This window comes from Papilio polytes, unplaced genomic scaffold (genome assembly GCF_000836215.1).
Source record: "Papilio polytes unplaced genomic scaffold, Ppol_1.0 DF824024.1, whole genome shotgun sequence".
NCBI lineage: Eukaryota > Metazoa > Arthropoda > Insecta > Lepidoptera > Papilionidae > Papilio > Papilio polytes.
In genome coordinates, this window is record NW_013525180.1 from 2648882 (window position 1) to 2666624 (window position 17743).

At 34.5% G+C, this 17743-nt stretch overlaps 4 protein-coding genes across 4 annotated transcripts; 2 read left to right on the top strand and 2 right to left on the bottom strand.

Moving 5' to 3' along the window:
- Positions 1 to 88: 88 nt before the first annotated feature.
- Positions 89 to 3437, top strand: LOC106101212 (lopap-like). Its single transcript, XM_013280369.1, has 4 exons — positions 89 to 217; positions 1183 to 1390; positions 1914 to 2012; positions 3044 to 3437. The coding sequence occupies exons 1-4, from the start codon at positions 89 to 91 to the stop codon at positions 3238 to 3240; spliced, it is 633 nt and encodes a 210-aa protein (XP_013135823.1). The 3' UTR covers positions 3241 to 3437.
- Positions 3438 to 3462: 25 nt separating this feature from the next.
- On the bottom strand, positions 3463 to 5080 carry LOC106101211 (lopap-like). The gene is made up of 4 exons (XM_013280368.1): positions 4896 to 5080; positions 4167 to 4401; positions 3957 to 4058; positions 3463 to 3679 (listed from the first exon to the last, which is right to left on the bottom strand). The coding sequence occupies exons 1-4, from the start codon at positions 5013 to 5015 to the stop codon at positions 3489 to 3491; spliced, it is 648 nt and encodes a 215-aa protein (XP_013135822.1). The 5' UTR covers positions 5016 to 5080; the 3' UTR covers positions 3463 to 3488.
- Positions 5081 to 5197: 117 nt separating this feature from the next.
- On the top strand, positions 5198 to 7291 carry LOC106101209 (insecticyanin-A-like). The gene is made up of 4 exons (XM_013280367.1): positions 5198 to 5700; positions 5997 to 6222; positions 6613 to 6717; positions 7025 to 7291. The coding sequence occupies exons 1-4, from the start codon at positions 5521 to 5523 to the stop codon at positions 7216 to 7218; spliced, it is 705 nt and encodes a 234-aa protein (XP_013135821.1). The 5' UTR covers positions 5198 to 5520; the 3' UTR covers positions 7219 to 7291.
- A 4984-nt stretch (positions 7292 to 12275) lies between these two features.
- On the bottom strand, positions 12276 to 14191 carry LOC106101117 (insecticyanin-B-like). Its single transcript, XM_013280234.1, has 4 exons — positions 14003 to 14191; positions 13378 to 13591; positions 13076 to 13177; positions 12276 to 12732 (listed from the first exon to the last, which is right to left on the bottom strand). Exons 1-4 carry the CDS (start codon positions 14117 to 14119, stop codon positions 12524 to 12526), a joined length of 642 nt encoding a protein of 213 aa, XP_013135688.1. The 5' UTR covers positions 14120 to 14191; the 3' UTR covers positions 12276 to 12523.
- Positions 14192 to 17743: the final 3552 nt, after the last annotated feature.

The following is a 17743-nucleotide window of genomic DNA, read 5'->3' on the forward strand; positions in this document are numbered from 1 at the left end:
AATACGGGGCGTCTCAATCTGAACCCGATATCACTATCAACAGATAAGGACAATCTCATCTGAATCAGATATCAGATAGTTTGACAAAATGAACGCTGTAAGATGTTCAACTTTATTGTTGTTTGTATTGGTTCATTTAAAATTAAGCATCAATCAAGTGTTATTATTCGGACCATGTGTTGAAGTGGAAACTGTTAAGTTATTTGATATTGAAAGGGTAAGATGAGTAGAATTCTTCTAGATGCATTTGACTTGACAATTTTTAAAAGTATGTGAAAATTTCCTTGTGAAAATTTAACGTTCCACTTATGGAAATATTGAGTGAGCAATTTTTCATACCTAGCGCTTGTTTTTCAGACATCTTTATAATCGTAAATTATACTAATGTTATAAATACGAAAATTAAGATGGATGGATGGATGGTTTGTTAGAGTTTGTAGCCTAAACTGCTGAACGGATTTCGATGAAATTTGCTAAAGATGTAGAGGATAGTCTGGAAGAACACAAAGGCTTTTGTAATTTTTAATTCCACGCGGACGGACACGCGGGAGAAAACTAGTGGAAAATAAAAGCGTATTTAAGGTGTTAAAAATGTTAAAGTTCTCCGTTCTGTTTTTCGACGACATAGAATATTATTTACTACTAGCTATTACCGTGCGGCTTCATCCGCGTGAAATTATATTTTATTGTTTACATTTGTCAGAGTTCTCAATCGCAAATGTCAAAAAACCTTTACCTTTATCCTTGCTTGATGTTGGCAGCTTGTAGTTTATGGTGCCGCTCCTACATGAAGCTCTTTTTTTAACTTATTTGCCTAATGGGTGTCGTAAGTGCTTTTTATTAAAGAAAGAATTATTAAAAAATATGCTGTGATTGCTGACGTCTTACGCCAAAAATTAGTGGGTATTTACTCTTTATTGCATTAGTACCAGTTTTCGCCCGCGACTCCGTCTGCGTGGAATTAAAAAAAACAAAAGTAGCCTATGCGTTCTTCCAGACTATCCTCTACGACTATGCCAAATTTCATCGAAATCCGTTTAGCCGTTTAGGCTACAAACTCTAACAGACATCCATCCATCTATTCATCCATCCATCTAAACTTTCGCATTTATAATATTAGTATGATAGAAGAATAGATAGAATGAAAAATATTTTTTTATGAAATTAAATATTCGTTTTCAGTTTTTAGGTTACTGGTACGAGATAGAAAGATTCCCAATGTGGTACGAAGGTTTCGGTCATTGTGCGTACAAAAGGTTTCAAGCATGCGGTAGAAGAATAGAAATAGAACACGGCTACGTCAGGAACGATATACATTATATACTTCACGTTAACAGTACATATGCACCAGGGAATGACGCTATATTTACATTTAAAAAGAGTAACATAGGTACGTAATACTTATTTACCCAGATCGTTCGCAAGCATGAACCAAAACGAACGTTTAGTCTCGTTTTGATTCCTATGATCTTATATGGAGGTGCGCACACTACTCGATTTTGTGAAACTAAACAGTTTATTTGGCTGCGAAACAATCGCATATATGCGATAATTGAGTCAAAGGTGTGCGTCTCTTAATATCTCCATGTATGTGTACTTTTGTGACGTGTACATTATCAAAAACGAATTAAAGACGGCATAACTTATGATCTTGACGGCATTTCTTACACCATTAAAAAGCTACGTTATCAGTGAGTAACATAGGCTACATTTTTATATTTTAATATCACGCAGACAAAGTCGCAGGCGAAAGTTAGTCTAAAATATTTCTATTTTAAAGAACTTTTGTCAATGCTTTATTACTTTTTTAGTAAAGAATAATATAAATTCTGATACAAAAAAACATTTTCAATGTATTTTACTTAAGAATACAAGAAACCTGATGTCCTAAGAATACTCTTTGCTAATTTCAGATCCCCTGAGCATACCGATGTCAATAATAGCAACGGACTATACAAACTACGCAGTGGCGTATGGATGCAAAAATAATGAGACACTTGATATCAAATACAGTAAGTATTCAAGATATATTTTAAATCTTTTGCAAATAAATGCAATACAAAAGATTTGCATAGTAGAAATAATGAAGAATTATCAACAGGATAGTGACGTTATAATGTTACATGGAGAAATACGTAGTTAGAAGTCAATTTCTTCTATTTTTAAATACTTAATACTACAGTTCGGAGATGTAGCCTTTAAAATATCTAGACACTTGCTATTCATCATCATCATCTCACTGTATGTTCACATCGAGAGGCTCGGAGCCTACCCTGAGGGGTGACTAGGCCATAGTCAACCACGCTGGCCCAGTGCGGGTTGGTTGACTTCACACATATCTTTGAATTTCTTCGCCGATATGTTTTTTTTTATAACATAAGATGGCAAACGAGCAAGCGGCCACCTGAATCCGCCAGAATGGCGAAGCGACCGCTGCCCATAGACATCTGCAATTGCAGATGCGTCGCCTACCCTTATCCGACGGAGGAGGACACGCACATAAAGAGGATATTTCCTCTTCCTATGCATCTCCTCCATCGACAAATCCACTTCCCCTTCCCATCCTCTCATAAGAAAAGGGTGGTAAAGAGAAAGGGACTTAAATTAGGCCTCCGGCACCACACTCATCAGACGAAACACGGTATTGGTTCCATTTCACGTCTGTCTTCTGTGTGGTCGTGGTATTACACCGGGCGTGCCGGCCCATTCGTGCTAAGATGTTAAAGCGGGCACTACCACTGTGCAGGTTGCATCACGATATTTTCCTTCACCATAAGAACGTCGGGTAAATTATGTACGTATGAAAATTTGAAAAATCGAAAATCACATTGGTACGTGGCGGGATTCGAACCTAAGACCTGCAGATTACAAGTCAAGTTCTAAAACACTGAGCCACCGAGGCTCTGCTATTGATATTCATAGCAAATAATTAGCATTGAACTCAGTTATTTAACATTATCGTTGTATAATGTCCTATCCATTTCTTTCTACTTCTAACTAATTGCATATTTTCTTTACTTCCATATAATAGATAAAACATCAGTTTCAGCTTGGATATTATCAAGAGAAAATGTTCTATCACCTGAAATTCTGGAGACGGCGTATCGAGAGATAAATAAAATACCATACGCTAGTACAGTTTATTTAGAAACGGTGCATCAAAATGAAGAAAAATGTGAACACCATTGGACTGCCCACGTACATGCAGAAGAAGTTATTGAAGAAGACGATGAATTGTGACTAATAAATAACTCATAAGCTAACAAATGACAATTTTTAGTTTAATAATTTAGTCACATCCACGACATCAATACCTCAAGACTGTAACCCAAAGGGGTCGGTACAGATTACGGAATCATATTTGGTCAGAGAACTAAGCATAAACCAATCAGATAGCTTAACAAATCAGCTATTTTGTACATAAACAATAATAATCAGAAAAATAACAAGAAGTAAAAGAAAGTTTGTTCAAACTCTTTACTAATAATTTATATTGGAACAGAGTATCTGAAAGTCCTAGGCTCGGTGATCTGTGATTCGTAATATTTGGGTGAACATTTCGACCAAGTTTCCTTTACCAAGTCATTCTGGTTGATACCAAGTTGTTTCAGAGGTTTTAGAGCCAAGTCCTTAGATACGTCATTTAGCGTCGGATTACGGGACAGGATCCATACATAAACTGAAAGAGAATTTTAATACTGTGACTGCAGTCAGAGTGGATAAGTTTATCCTAGAGCGGGCGCATATCTTTGACTAAACTATCGCACAATAGTTTTGCGATTGTCGATTGTTTCGCAGCCAAATCAACTGTTTAGTTGCACAACTAGAAATAAGAATCAAAGGGAGAATTAACAGGTGTGTGATAGTTTATTCAAAGGTTTACGAGTGCTCTTAGAGGAGATTTGATGTGATTAACCTGTCTCTAGGGACCACTTAAATTGAAATTTGCTACTTACTGAAATGTTTGTTTATCAGAGGACTATACTGACAGGTATATACAGTCGCATAATATTTGTAGTTAGTTGCCAGAACTTGGTATGGGTATCTTCTTACTTTCACTGAAATAAAAAAAAACTATAAAGTTTCTTTTTTATATCAAAAGGTGACAAAGCAATTGGCTACCTGTATTTAGGACAATAACTTTAACTATTCTATAATTCACTTACATCTTCGAGGTGCATTTTCAAATGTGAAACTTAATTCAAAATTAGATGAAACTCCATTCTTGGGTGTAACAAGCTTCAGTTGGCCGATACTTTGTCGGTGGAAAAGACCAAGATCTACCCTTGAAATATTAACGTAAATCCCAGTCGGTTTATACAATAATTCCACCGTCGAACAATTGCTTAGAAGTTGACCATCACTAGAATAATGGTAGGCCTGGTACCAGGTTTTATCGAACTGAAAACACAAAGTTCATTAAAGAAAATATTATATACGAGCTGTTGCCCGCGACTTCGTCCGCGTGGTATTAGAAAACATACGAACTATATAAAATTACAAAAAGCTACGTATCCCTCGGGAATCGGACATTTCTCCGGGATGAAGCTTATCCCACGTGTACTTCAGACTTTTTTTATATATGTGCCAAATTTCAATAAGATATGTTGAACCGTTGCAGAATGATCGAGTAAACATTAAAAAATTAAATTAATGAATCCCACGGGAACCGTAACTATTCCCGGGATAAAAGGTAGCCTATGTGTTCTTCCAGACTATGTTCTAAACCTGTGCCAAATTTCATGGAGATCCGTTCAGCCGTTTAGGCTACAAACGCTAACAAACATCCCTCCATCCATCCATCTAAACTTTCGCATTTATAATATTAGTAAGAAGTAAGATCTACAAACCACAGAGTTAATAGAAAAATAGACATGAAAATTGTTTCTACAAACCTGTTCTAGGATAAAATTATCTTGTAATTCGACATTCTCAGGACATCTTCCTGGTAATGTAAAATAACTATACACGCACTCAAAACAAATTAAAAATACAATAGCTTTAACTGTTTTCATTTTGATGGATGTGTTCTTTTCACTGGCTTCGGTAACATAATCTGACAGAATATGAGGTTTGTTATTGATATTATAGTTAAAGGTTATCTTATTGTTTATTTTATGTTATATCAATTCCAGTGAATAACTATAGATACTGCTAAATATAGTTTTAGTAGGGAAAATAATAACTAGACTAATGTACACGTGGAACTGTATTTTTAGTTATATGTACTGTATCATTATCGTCTCCTAGACGGTACTACACGTACTGTGACTACATACACCTACATTTTCATTTATAGCATTTTGATTCTAGTTGAAGCTACAAATGGGAAGTTGTTACCAGTTTTCTAATTTCTTTGTTAAAATCTTACCTTAAATAAAATCAGAAATATACAAACCATTACATTTCAAAGGATGTTTTTAAACGTCACCCTACATATATCAATTCAAAGACCAATTTCAACGTAAATCGTCTTTACGAGCAGACTGGGGTCATATCATTGGATAATTATCGCGTGGGATGCGACCCAATCATCATTCTATACGACAATCTCGTACTGAGCACTTGTTTTTTATAGTAACAACAATGCTATTATTACTGTTTTGTCTGTATTTGATAAGTTCAGTGTTGACCGCTGAATTTACTTTACCAGGAGAATGTCCAAATGTCAAGTTACAGGAGAATTTAGATTACACTAAAGTAAGTCTTCTCATATCGTTTACTTCTTTATAAATACTTATTCTTCTTGCTTCGAGAAGTCTTTTTGGGAGTATCTTGGGAAATTTGATCAAACATTTATGTGAAAGGTAAGGTAAGGTACAATCTTGTGGTATCTTATTAGGAATTTGGATCTATCTAGTTCCTTCTTCTATACTTGGTTGTCATCATATAGGGATCCGCATTATTGTCCTCACCATTTATATTATCATCCTCGGCATATGTTTGTCAAATGCTGGCCAATTGGACCAATCAAGCAACCGTGTATTTTCCTATAGTTTTCAGGTCTTTGGTACAACGTGGCGAGTTATGCAAGCGATGGTCGACCAATTTACGACTGCGCCACTTTAGATTTCCAAGAGGACAATCTCGGGTATACTCTTAGGGAGAAATATGTTGATCTGGACCAAGGCAACCGCACTCAGAAGTCATATTTCGCTCGGGTTGATCCAACATTTGACGCTGGTAATAAAGCGCAATTCATCGTTAGCCATGAAGATGGAGGTATGATACATGAAATTAAAGAATTACCTTTTAAAAGTAACAGTGGTAAAGCCCGCTTTAACATCTTCGCACGAATGGGCCGGTATGCCCGATGGAGTACCATGACCACACAGAAGAGAGGCGTGAAGTGGAAGCAATTCCGCGTTCCGTCTGGTGAGTGTGAAGCTGATGACCTAATTTTAGTCCCTTTCCTTTCCCACCGTTCTCTTATACGGAATAGATGGGAAGGGAAAGTGGATCTGACGGTATAGGAGACTGATAGTAAGGGGAAATATCCCGCATATATGCGTCTCCTGCTCTGATCTTTAAGGGCAGGCAACGCATATACAATTGCGGTTTGCCACCTTTTTAAATTAGTAAAAAAAAACTAACTGGACATTTTCATTTCAGATAAAGTTCTACAGTTTCCATTCTTCATTCTATCGACGGATTACGATGGATACGCTATTGCTTACACTTGCAAGACATTGAAAAAGAAGCAACGTACACATTACGGTATTTATGGTCACCTATTTATGGTCAAATACCATGGAACTGTGATACCACAAACACCATGGAACTATGGATCAATGATGCCTGAACATAGAGATGCTCAAAGAAAACTAATTACTAGTAACTATTACTACAAAAACTGATTTAAAAATGTAATCTTGTTTTAAACTAATTAGATAAAAGCATTAACCCAAAATGGACTCTGGCCTTCTTGTAATAAGAGCTAACAACTCTGACCATCTCTAGTCTAAGCTTTATAACTTCCGCAGTTCCCTCTTTAACGGTTTTAATAATCTATTTCTGTTTTTAGTATTCACTTGGGTTTTGGCCCGAAGCAAGGACAAACTTCAAGGAGACGTTCTGAAGAAAGTAGAGGATTCCCTTTCAAAATACTCGGAGCTCGCTGAACACAGACAGTCCTTCGTGCTCAAAGAATTCTCAGAACAAAATTGCGCCTATACTAGCAAATTCGAAACAGATTTCTTTACAAGCAATTTTTGGTAGATTACGTGAATATTGTTTCTTGTTCGTATATTTCATCAAACAAATGTTTATTTGTATGTACATTTTAATAAGAATAAGAAAGTATTAACATTATAATCATTGTTGATTCTATATCTTTTTTTTTGTAATATGAAATACTACCTATTGCCCGCGACTTCGTCTGCACATTATTAAAGACATACGAATAACAAAAAAAATCATTAATTCCTCGGAAACCTTTGTTTAATATGTGTGGTAAATTTCAATAAGAAATGTTGAGCTGTTGCAATTGTCGAGTAAACATAAAAACAAAATTAACTAATGTATTTATATGTATAGCCTATGTGTTCTTTCCTACTATCGTCTACATCCATGCCAAATTTCATCGAGATCTGTTCTGACGTTTAGGCCTCAAACTCAAACATCCATCTATTCAAATTTTTACTTTTATAAGTAAGGAATAAGAAGTAAAATTAGGCTCCCACTAACATATTTATATTTTTTTAAATGACATCTGTGGTATTTCCTTAAAAATAGTACAGTTTTACTAGACCGCGTAGTTGCTCGAGTTGTCCATAATCTGAACATAGATGGTGATAGTAGCTTCGAAATATTTCATCACTTTCGTTGAAATAAATACTGTAAAAATCGCAGTAAATATATACCTAAAAGTGAGTAGATTATGATCTGTCCCACCGAATTGTAAATTGACTGATACCAATCCAACGAGTAAAATATGTGATGGAAATATCGAATTTTGTTTCCTTATCTGACAATGACGTCATTTTTAAGCTATCTAAGTCTCTATCAGCCAGTAGCGGGACAGGCCCTAATAAGTTTTTCCAACTATCGTTTATCTAAATAAGATAGATTAGCTTCATAATTCATTTGACAATTTAGCAGCGATGGAATCTTTTCGATTATTATTATTACAGAAGTTGGAATTGATAGATTTATGAACTTATGAATTAAAAAAAATACTGTTTTCTCAAATTAATAATGACCTGCAGAACTATTACAAATAAAGAAAAAGTAAATATTTATTACTACTACAGCCGTACGTAATGGAATTGTATTTCGCTATTATTATTGACATCGCTATATTCTGTACATTATAATCAATACTAGAATTGTCCTCTAAATTTAGTTAAGTTCGATAAATGTTATTTAAACCGAATATCGATAGTTCATAATTGTTCCCTGCGTGTTTGTTTCGTCACTACGATACATGTCTATTAAGTACGGCATTTGCTTTCATACAAATTTAATTCGATTATATGCATTATTTATGAATAGTTGATAACATTTTTAATGAAAACTGTCATTTAAATAAACCTTTCAGCCTTTCACAATTTAATACGATGAATTAAAATTTAATTGACGTATTTAGAACACTAGCTTTTGAAAGTTTTTGAAATAAATAATAATGTAGATTGAAACGTCGATAACAAAATTTTTAAATCATAATCGAAATTTAAACTATAAGTCTAACGACCGTACACTGAAACGACATTAAAGCATGTAATAGCTACTTAAAAACAAGGTAATCAAATCAAATAAGGAATTTTAAATACCCTGTTCTCTCTCTCTCTCTCTCTCTCTCTCTACCTTTAATGAAGATTGGGCCCCCAGCGTTATTTTGACTATTTCGCCAACGTCAAACTTGAAGGTAATTGAATACTTGACAAATGAGCAGTAGCTGATGATATCAACTGAGGCACTGTTCTGTAAACGCTTTAAAACATGACAGAAGTTTGAATTTCAAAATTACTAATTATACATAATAGATTTTAATTTATAAACAACATTTTTAATTTATTAACAAAAGGAAATGTCAAATGAAAATTAAATGTTGACAGCATCTTTTGACTAAATTTGCTTATTGTACCTCTTTGGTAGTCATTTACATATTGCAAAAATACTGGCCACTAAGAATAATGTAGTAAAAAAATTAAAGCACAAAAAAAAGTATTCTCTCTAGAGACTGGACAAAGAATAACTGTGAATAGAGTCGCATTTTGTTATTATTGTGTGTGTAAAATATCGTCAACGAAGTATACTTCGTTTTTAGTTATCTTCGTCATGCAATAAAAAAGCAAAATACTATAGTTTTCAATATAATAATACACTACATAGAAATAGATTTGTTTCTTATTCAGATTACCACTAATAAGATAATATCCACTTAACATAATTATTTGAAAGATATGTATATTAATGATTAACATAAATGCAAATGCCTTTAAACATCTCAAATTGGCAAAACTGCAAAAAGCTTTTAATTTTTTGCATTCAAATAGAGCTAGAGAAAATCCAAATGTTTTAGCATTAATAGAATCTAAAATATTTTGTATTTTTTAAATAAGATTTATTATTTAATACCAACCAATATCCTCTTTACAATTTTAATCTTTGAATTTTACTCCTCAATAGTCGATATTGAACCATCAAAGCAATTTTGGACTTGTTTTTAAATTTATGGAGACTTAAAAGCTGTAATAGACAAGATTTTTATATCATGTGGGAAACGAGCTTGCAATCATAACCTAAACATACATAATATTCTGGTATTAGAATTGCAGTAATAGTTAAAGTCATAAAATATGTGAATAAAATAATCCTGTAGTGAAATGGATTTGTTTGTTTTGATTAGCGTGCCCTTTGACTTGAAGGTAATCGGGCTGTCATGGTCCGAGATACAACGCAGAGCCCAAAACAGAGCGAGCTGGCGGCGTACTGTGGACGCACTCTGCCCCACTTTGGGGACATAGGAATAGAAAAAATGCCCTTTGACTAAACTATCTCAAAACAACTGATGTTGTAAGACCGACGATTGTCGATTGTTTTGCAGTCCATTCAACTGTTATGTTGCTACTAAAAATCTAGTAGTGTGCCTCCACATAAGCACATAGAAATGTTAGCGCGACTAAACAGTTGTGCGATAGTTTAGTCAAAGGTGTGGGTTCGCTCTAAACGCTTCCGCTTTGTAATCTACCCGATTGAAAGTTGTACACGAGTATTGACAGGACCAATCTATAGACTATTGAAGCGGATGTACTCATGCTAGTAAAGTGTCGGTACTGGCCACGCTTTTATATGCTACTAAAATGTCAACGAGATCGTATAATACAAGACTTTTTTTTTAATATCATAAGGTGACAAACAAGCAAGGAGCTACCTGAATCCATCAAAAATGGAGAAGTGACCGATGCTTATAGATTTTCGCAATATCTGATGCGTTGCCTACCCTTAATCGACGGTGGAGGAAACGCACATAAAGAGGATATTTCCCCTTCCGATGCGTCTCCTCCAGGGTCAAGTCCACGTTGCCTTCCTATCTGTTTCTTATAAGAAAAAGGGCGGGAAGGAAAAGCGACTAAAGTTTGGCCTCCGGCACCACACTCATCAGACGAAACGCGGAATTGCTCCCACTTCACGTCTGTCTCTATGTGCTCGTTGTATTTCAATGGGCGAGCCGACCCATTCGTGTAAAGATGTTAAAGCGGACTCTATCACTGGGTATCAATGTTATGACCTTTTTCGTTCCCCCCTCGTACCCTCCGTCAACTTACACGTAGTCACAATATATGACGTGCTAGTTACTTGTATATCAGGTTGACGTTCACACAAGCCTGTAGCCGACATATGCATGTGTGTTCCCAGCCTTAATTTATATTATATCGTGTTTACTTGTTCAGGTCTATAAATATAAAAGAAAAAGATAACTGACTGACCACTGCCATACATACTACTGGGCCCAGTGACTTGACATTTTAAATAAAGAATTTTCCTACGTAAGCGAAGCACTAAAATAGGATTTTAAAATTTTTATATTACTTTGATTGTAATTTTGTTTTTCATAACAAAATTTGTCTTGCCAATCTTTCAATTTATATCCTACTGTAGCCTTTTATTAAGTCGTAGAATTGCTTATTCAAATAAATCAGGCAAAAAACAAAATGGCGAATTATTGCCTTAGGTTCTCATTGCTAAAACGTTTGTCTTCTATTTTATCTAAAAAAAGTTAGATTTGGGGTTTTTGTTTTGATGATTCTACAGTGGAGTCCAACTGTTAATCTTGTTATCTAATATTTAAATTTTACATTTGTACTCCTGATAATCTTTTATAATGCGACCTTTACGTTACTAGGATCTTTTATTTTGTTGTTTTAAAATACATATGCGTTTAAATCCGATTACTCAGTAAATGGACAATTTTTTTTGGTTTTTATATTTATTTAATTTTTTAGCCCAAATAAAACAACAAAGCTTAAAAAGTAATTACTAGAATTGCGCGAGGACGGCCTTATCGCTAAGAGCGATCTATTCCAGGCAACCATGTGGGATAGGAGAAGCAAGACATACACAGAAAGGTTTTTAATATATATATTTTTAATATATAACATAAACATATATAAGATATATACATTACAACTAATATAATATTAAGTAAACTTACATAGATACCATTAAAGTTAAAAAAGCAAAATAACTTAGCAGGTGACTTTTCTCAGGAGATATGTATGTATGTGCAATTGGGATAAAGATTGCCAGGGACTTTGACTCGCGAATGTCACGAGTAATCTAACTTCTAACTAATATTATAAATGCGAAAGTTTAGATGGATGGATGTTTGTTAGAGTTTGTAGCCTAAACGGCTGAGCGGATCTCCATGAAATTTGGCGCAGGTTTAGAGCATAGTCTGGAAGAACACATAGGCTACTTTTTACCCCGAGAATAGTTACGGTTCCCGTAGGATTCATTAATTTATTTTTTTAATGTTTACTTGATCATTCTGCAACGGTTCAACATATCTTATTGAAATTTGGCACAGATATAAAACAAAGTCTGGAGAACACATGAGATAAGCTTCATCCCCGAGAAGTGTCCGGTTCCCGAGGGATACGTAGCTTTTTATAATTTATATAGTTCGTATGTTTTCTAATACCACGCGGACGAAGTTGCGGGTAACAACTCGCGTGTAATAATCATAAAAATGTTTTGATGTTTTTGCATATACAAAGAGCTGGATTTACTTTACTTTACTTTCTTACATTCTAAAGGTTAAAAATAAAACATTTTATATAGATGAATTTATTTCACAGATGTCGACAACTGAACTGCGTTACATAAAAATATACATACTTTATGTGATAATATTCACAATTTAATACTAATAATAAAAGTATTATTCTACCTAAATTAAAGTTCATGCAAGAACAAACTTTTTAAATGAAGTTATACAATTAGAACTGCTAAATAAATGAAACATTTAATTGATTAACTTTATTTATTTAAGTAAAAGTAAATTGTTATAGAAGTAAAATTAATCAATTAAGTTTGGGTTGGTCTCGTAGATCTTTAAGAATTCGGTTATCTCCTCAGTAGTTCTGGCTTTGCAGGCTTCGTTCGTGTGCTCGTTTTGTACAAAGTAAGATGTGTTGATTAACTTTGAGTTTGCTGCAAGGAATTTGTCCACAGCGGCGAGCGCGTTGCCTTCCAAAACCTTGTTCCTGGATAGGATCCACGCCAATACTACAAGAACAAAAAAAATAATTACTAGTCTTTTCTTGAACAACACAAAGGAATAATGACGATGACAACTTATTCTTTTCCTTTGCTGTGGGCACGTGAAATGTCTTAAATCTCTTTAGTTCGAACCTGCAGTACATCAACTATGAAAGTACTACAAAACACCAATATTCTTCATCTGCTGTTCATGCCCAACGAAAGCCTACCCTAAGTTTGAACAACGCGTTTTTAGATATGTACAAGTTGCATCACATTGGGACATTTTCCCTTCAACGTCGGACGCATAAAATGTTGGTATCGAAAGTTCCTTAAGTATTAATATAGATAATATAAATAACTTAATTACATTGATGTTTGTCGCTGTCCTTGAAGTATCTGCAACTGAAGGCGACTGCGTAGTTGTTGTAATCAGTGTCCATTACATATAGATAGGTGTTCTTCGCTTTACCTGAAAGTAAACCATATTGTTATTGTTTTAATGTTAAAATTCGCTTGCAGTAAATCAAGTGGTAGATGACTATTCTTGTATACGAATCGAATGACATTTAGCTTGTTAAAATCGATTCAGTGGGTTAGGCAACAGACGCGTTTGATTCTCCTTACGTGTAAACAAATACACTCCTAAGCATGTAAAATAGAGTTACGCACCTCCGAATGTGTAAGTGTACATAATTTTTCCGCTTCCAGGGTAAACCTGTGTAAGATCTCCCTCAATGTACTTTCTTGCGCCATCAACAACGTGTGTGAACTTCATCTTTCCTCTGAACTCCTTGACGAAGTACTCGATAAGAGTACATTTAGCTTTGTCACCTTCTTCAGAGGGGTTTGGGAATTTGGCGATTTCGTACCACGTTCCACCATACTAAGGAAAACAATAATTTGACATCACTATTCTATTCAAAATTAATTATTCTCTAGTTACTAAAAAAACATTCTTGTTTCTTATCTCGAAAAATCCAGAAAAATCTTACATGTTATATTAAATGACATGTGAATTTAAAATGTAATAATAAAAATGTTTGTTTATTCCTTGTCATATTCCATTCCAGATTGATATATTATTTTTTATTCACTTATAATAACTGTAAATTTTTTTACATAAAATCTAAGGCGTAATTTCAGTTGCTTCACGCTATTCATGTAATATTCTTGTATTAAAATATACTAATACATTTAATTTTCCAAAAATAATAAAAGTTATCTCAATATGTTTTCATACAAGTTATTAAACAGTGGAAATCGTCTGTACACTTATAAACTTATGAATACTTACAGCGCTGAAGTCAAAGTTTGACATTGGTTTAAAATTGGGACATGGTCCATCTTCAAAGATGACGGACACTGCCGAAGCAGAGGCGACGAAGATTGCGAACAAAGTAAATCGAAGCATATTGTATTAAAACGAATGTACTAAGAATTTGCTAGCTTACTCAACCAAAGACACTACAAGTCTGAATGATGTTTTACGTTCACATTCGTTTTATACCAAATTTTGGCTAGAGGTCATCAACGAATTGTTCATTCATAATTTACTTGTAAACCGAATTGTTTTCGATATTTTTTCAACACAAATAAATTTTTATTTTCGAATACTAACTTACAATATTTACCTAACTATAAAACTTGATGTTAACTGTAGTTTTTCATACATGGACATATTTCGCAATATTTTCGGCCTCAAATAAATTTGAATACTTGTTTTTAACGTTTCATTTTCAAAAAGCCGGGTATTTAAAAAAACACATATGAAACCCGTCTTAAAAATGCTAATAATAAACCAGACATAATTATTCTCTTATTAATTTTTTTTTAATTTGATAAGCTTAAAGCCAATCGTCCATCGACAACAAAATTTTTTTTTTCCTCGTATGAGCTTTGATAGTAACTAAATTTGCAAACTGAGAAATAAAATTTATGAGTAGAAGTTTTAACTTGAAAGACTTATTACTTTAACTTACTATTTGGTGGACACAAAACTTAATTCCCAACTTAGCATACTTTTCGGTGTGTAATGGACTTTAATTTATCTTCTATACATATAATAAAATTGTAATTTCTGTTTGTAACATCAAAGGAAAACTTCCAGATTTCGGAATTATGAAACATTTGCGTTACTGATAACAAAAATCGTATATGAAAAAATTTTGTCTGTCTGTCCGCATGCCACGTTTGTTTCGGGTAATCTTTAAAAGGACTGTCCCGATTTCGACTGAACTTTCACTGAAGGGTAGCTGACATAGACGGACATATTATGGGCTTATTTTTTTATCTCAACAGCTAGTCTTAAATAAAATATCAAATATATTTTTTTTATTAAAATATTAGTTGACTTTTATTAATTTACTAATATTCCCTTTAACCTTCCCAATTAAGCTCGAGTCTTGTGCTAGGATATGGTTCACAATAGTCGAATGGCGGGATTAGAACACTCGACCGCAAGATCAGTAGTCCGTACCCCAAACCATTAGCCTATTGGCGCTTATTGACTTAAAAGATTTTTTTTTCAAAGATCTGAAAGTAAACTGGTTGACTTTGTCTTATACTTTCTAATTTAAATATATTTTTAGCAACTAAAGCTTTTAATATCTAGCTCCATTACAATCTGGCAAATTTCACAGTCGATCGGTGACATAAATTAAAATATGTAAACTAGCTCAGTTTGCTTCACTGAAATGAATAATTAAGTGCATTAAAAATGTGTTTTTACCTACCACTAAGCAGTTTCCTCTAATTAAACCATTAGATAAAATAAAATAAAAAAACCATGAGATATAGGTAAACAATATAAAAGGAAATTGTTAGATCCAGTTTCTTTTAACATTTTAAACAACACTAGGAATGTGCAATACCACGACTAGAAGACTTAAAGGAAGTGGAAGTAATTCCGCCTTTCGTCTTATGAGTGTTAGTATCGGAGACCTAATTCTAGTGCTCTCCGTCTTTCTACTCTTTACTTTTAGTTGAAGAAAGATAATTAGACTAGAAAGGAAAGTGAACCATAGTGAGTGAAAATACCTTCTTACTGTACACTTAATCAATTCCTTCAAGATATGGGTTTTTTACCACGATTGGGTTGGTTCAAGATAGTTAACGTAAAGATAACTTGTTTGCAGCGGTCAGACTCAGAATCAGACGATAGCTCACTCGTTTGTCACCTTATGTAAACCGACAAAATAATCTTACCCGGTGGGTATAACTCCAAGTAAATGTCCACTGTTCGGCCTCTACCAGTGCCCACTAACGGTGGTAGACCCCGTTTTAACATCTTCGCACGAATGGGCCAGCTCGCCCGGTGTAATACCACGACCACACAGAAGACAGGCGTGAAGTGGAAGCAATTCCGCGTTTTGTCTGATGAGTGTGGAGCCGGAGGCCGAATTTTAGTCCGTTTCCCTTTCCACCCTTTTCTTAAGAGGTATGGATGGAAAGGAACAGAGGATTTGACGGTGGAGGAGACGCATAGGAAGGGGAAATGTCCTCTTTATGAGCATCTCCTCCTTCGTCAATTAAGGGTAGGGAACGCATCTGCAATTGCGGATTTTTATGGGGAGCGGTGGCTTTCATTTTTTTTGTGACTGAATGGCCACTGCTTGCCTTGAAGAGGCATTTACAGATTCACAGGGCTTGAGGTGGCCGAGTGCAGATGGCGCTTAGCCTAAACCTCGTTTATGAGTAACTAAGCTCGAAGGCTCCCTCAGGAGCCTCGGCATGACCCGTTACTTCGTTATTATTACCGGATTGGGAGGCCACCGAGCTCTTAGATCGCTTCGGTGGACGCTCCATGGAGTGACTAGGCACAAGGGCCCCCGAGAGGGGATCTCGGCTCGGGCTGTCACTCAATACGCGTTTGCATTCCGATTCAAGGACGCCCGAGAGGGCCAAATCTCGACTTGATCGGTTGCTGCTATCTGATTAATATTAATACGTCTAACATTACTACCACTTCGGAAAGCGTTAGCGCTGGGAGAAGAAGTGGCGGAAGAAACTCCAGCAACGCTTCTATCATTGATAGCAGATGTCGCTTTCAATTTCGATGGATTTCGGTGGCCGCTTGCTCGTTTGCCACCTTATGTTATAAAAAAAATGAAAGCGTTGTTCTGTCAATGTCAAAATATTACTTGATTATTGTTATATAACTGTCTTATCGTAATTTTTCTATACCTATACATTTCCTGAGAGAATTGCCATAGCAGCGCTTCTCTTACCGGGTCAGAAAAACTTGTCTTACTATAGTAAACATTAATCAGTACTAAATATAGACAGCACTAATTATAGCTAAATCGTTCTATAAATAAATTTACATAGAATAATGAAAATGCGATGCATTTATTAGATTTAAATTAAGCTTTAGTGCAATGAAATGTTATATCGTTCTCGGAAATTAAATTTGCATATAACAATTTATTTCGGTGTTTAAGATTTTCAATATTAATGTAAAAAGGACAGGAACAATAATCAAACCTTAAACACGGCCATAATTATTAGAGAACAAGTCTTCAATTAACCGCAACTTTTGACAAAAATGTTTAACAGAAGCGACGGACCAAAGACTTTAAGTTTTCGCTTTAAAACTGTTCTAAACTTCAAATTGTTTTAAATTTCCAAGCTAAAATTTAAAAGTTTTGATATTGAGAACAATTGTTCTATCTTCTTAAAAGCTATATACGTTCAGTTCTAACTGAACATTTCAAATGTTCAGTAAAAACTAAACGTCTATAACGTGATTTATTCTGTTTGTAGACTTTGCTTTAGAAAACAACCTTAAAGTTTATGCTTGTACAAAAAACAACTCAAACTCAAAATTGTTGTAAACTTTCAATTGTTTTAAAGTTCTAAGCTTTGAGTTTTGATATTCAGAACAATTGTTCTATTTTTGACCGACTTCCCAAAAGAAGGAGGTATTCAATTCGACGGTATATTTTTATTTTTTTATTTTTTTTTTTATGTGTGTTACGGCATAACTCCGCCGCTAGTGGACCGATTTGGATAATTCTTTTTTTATCCGAAAGGTAAT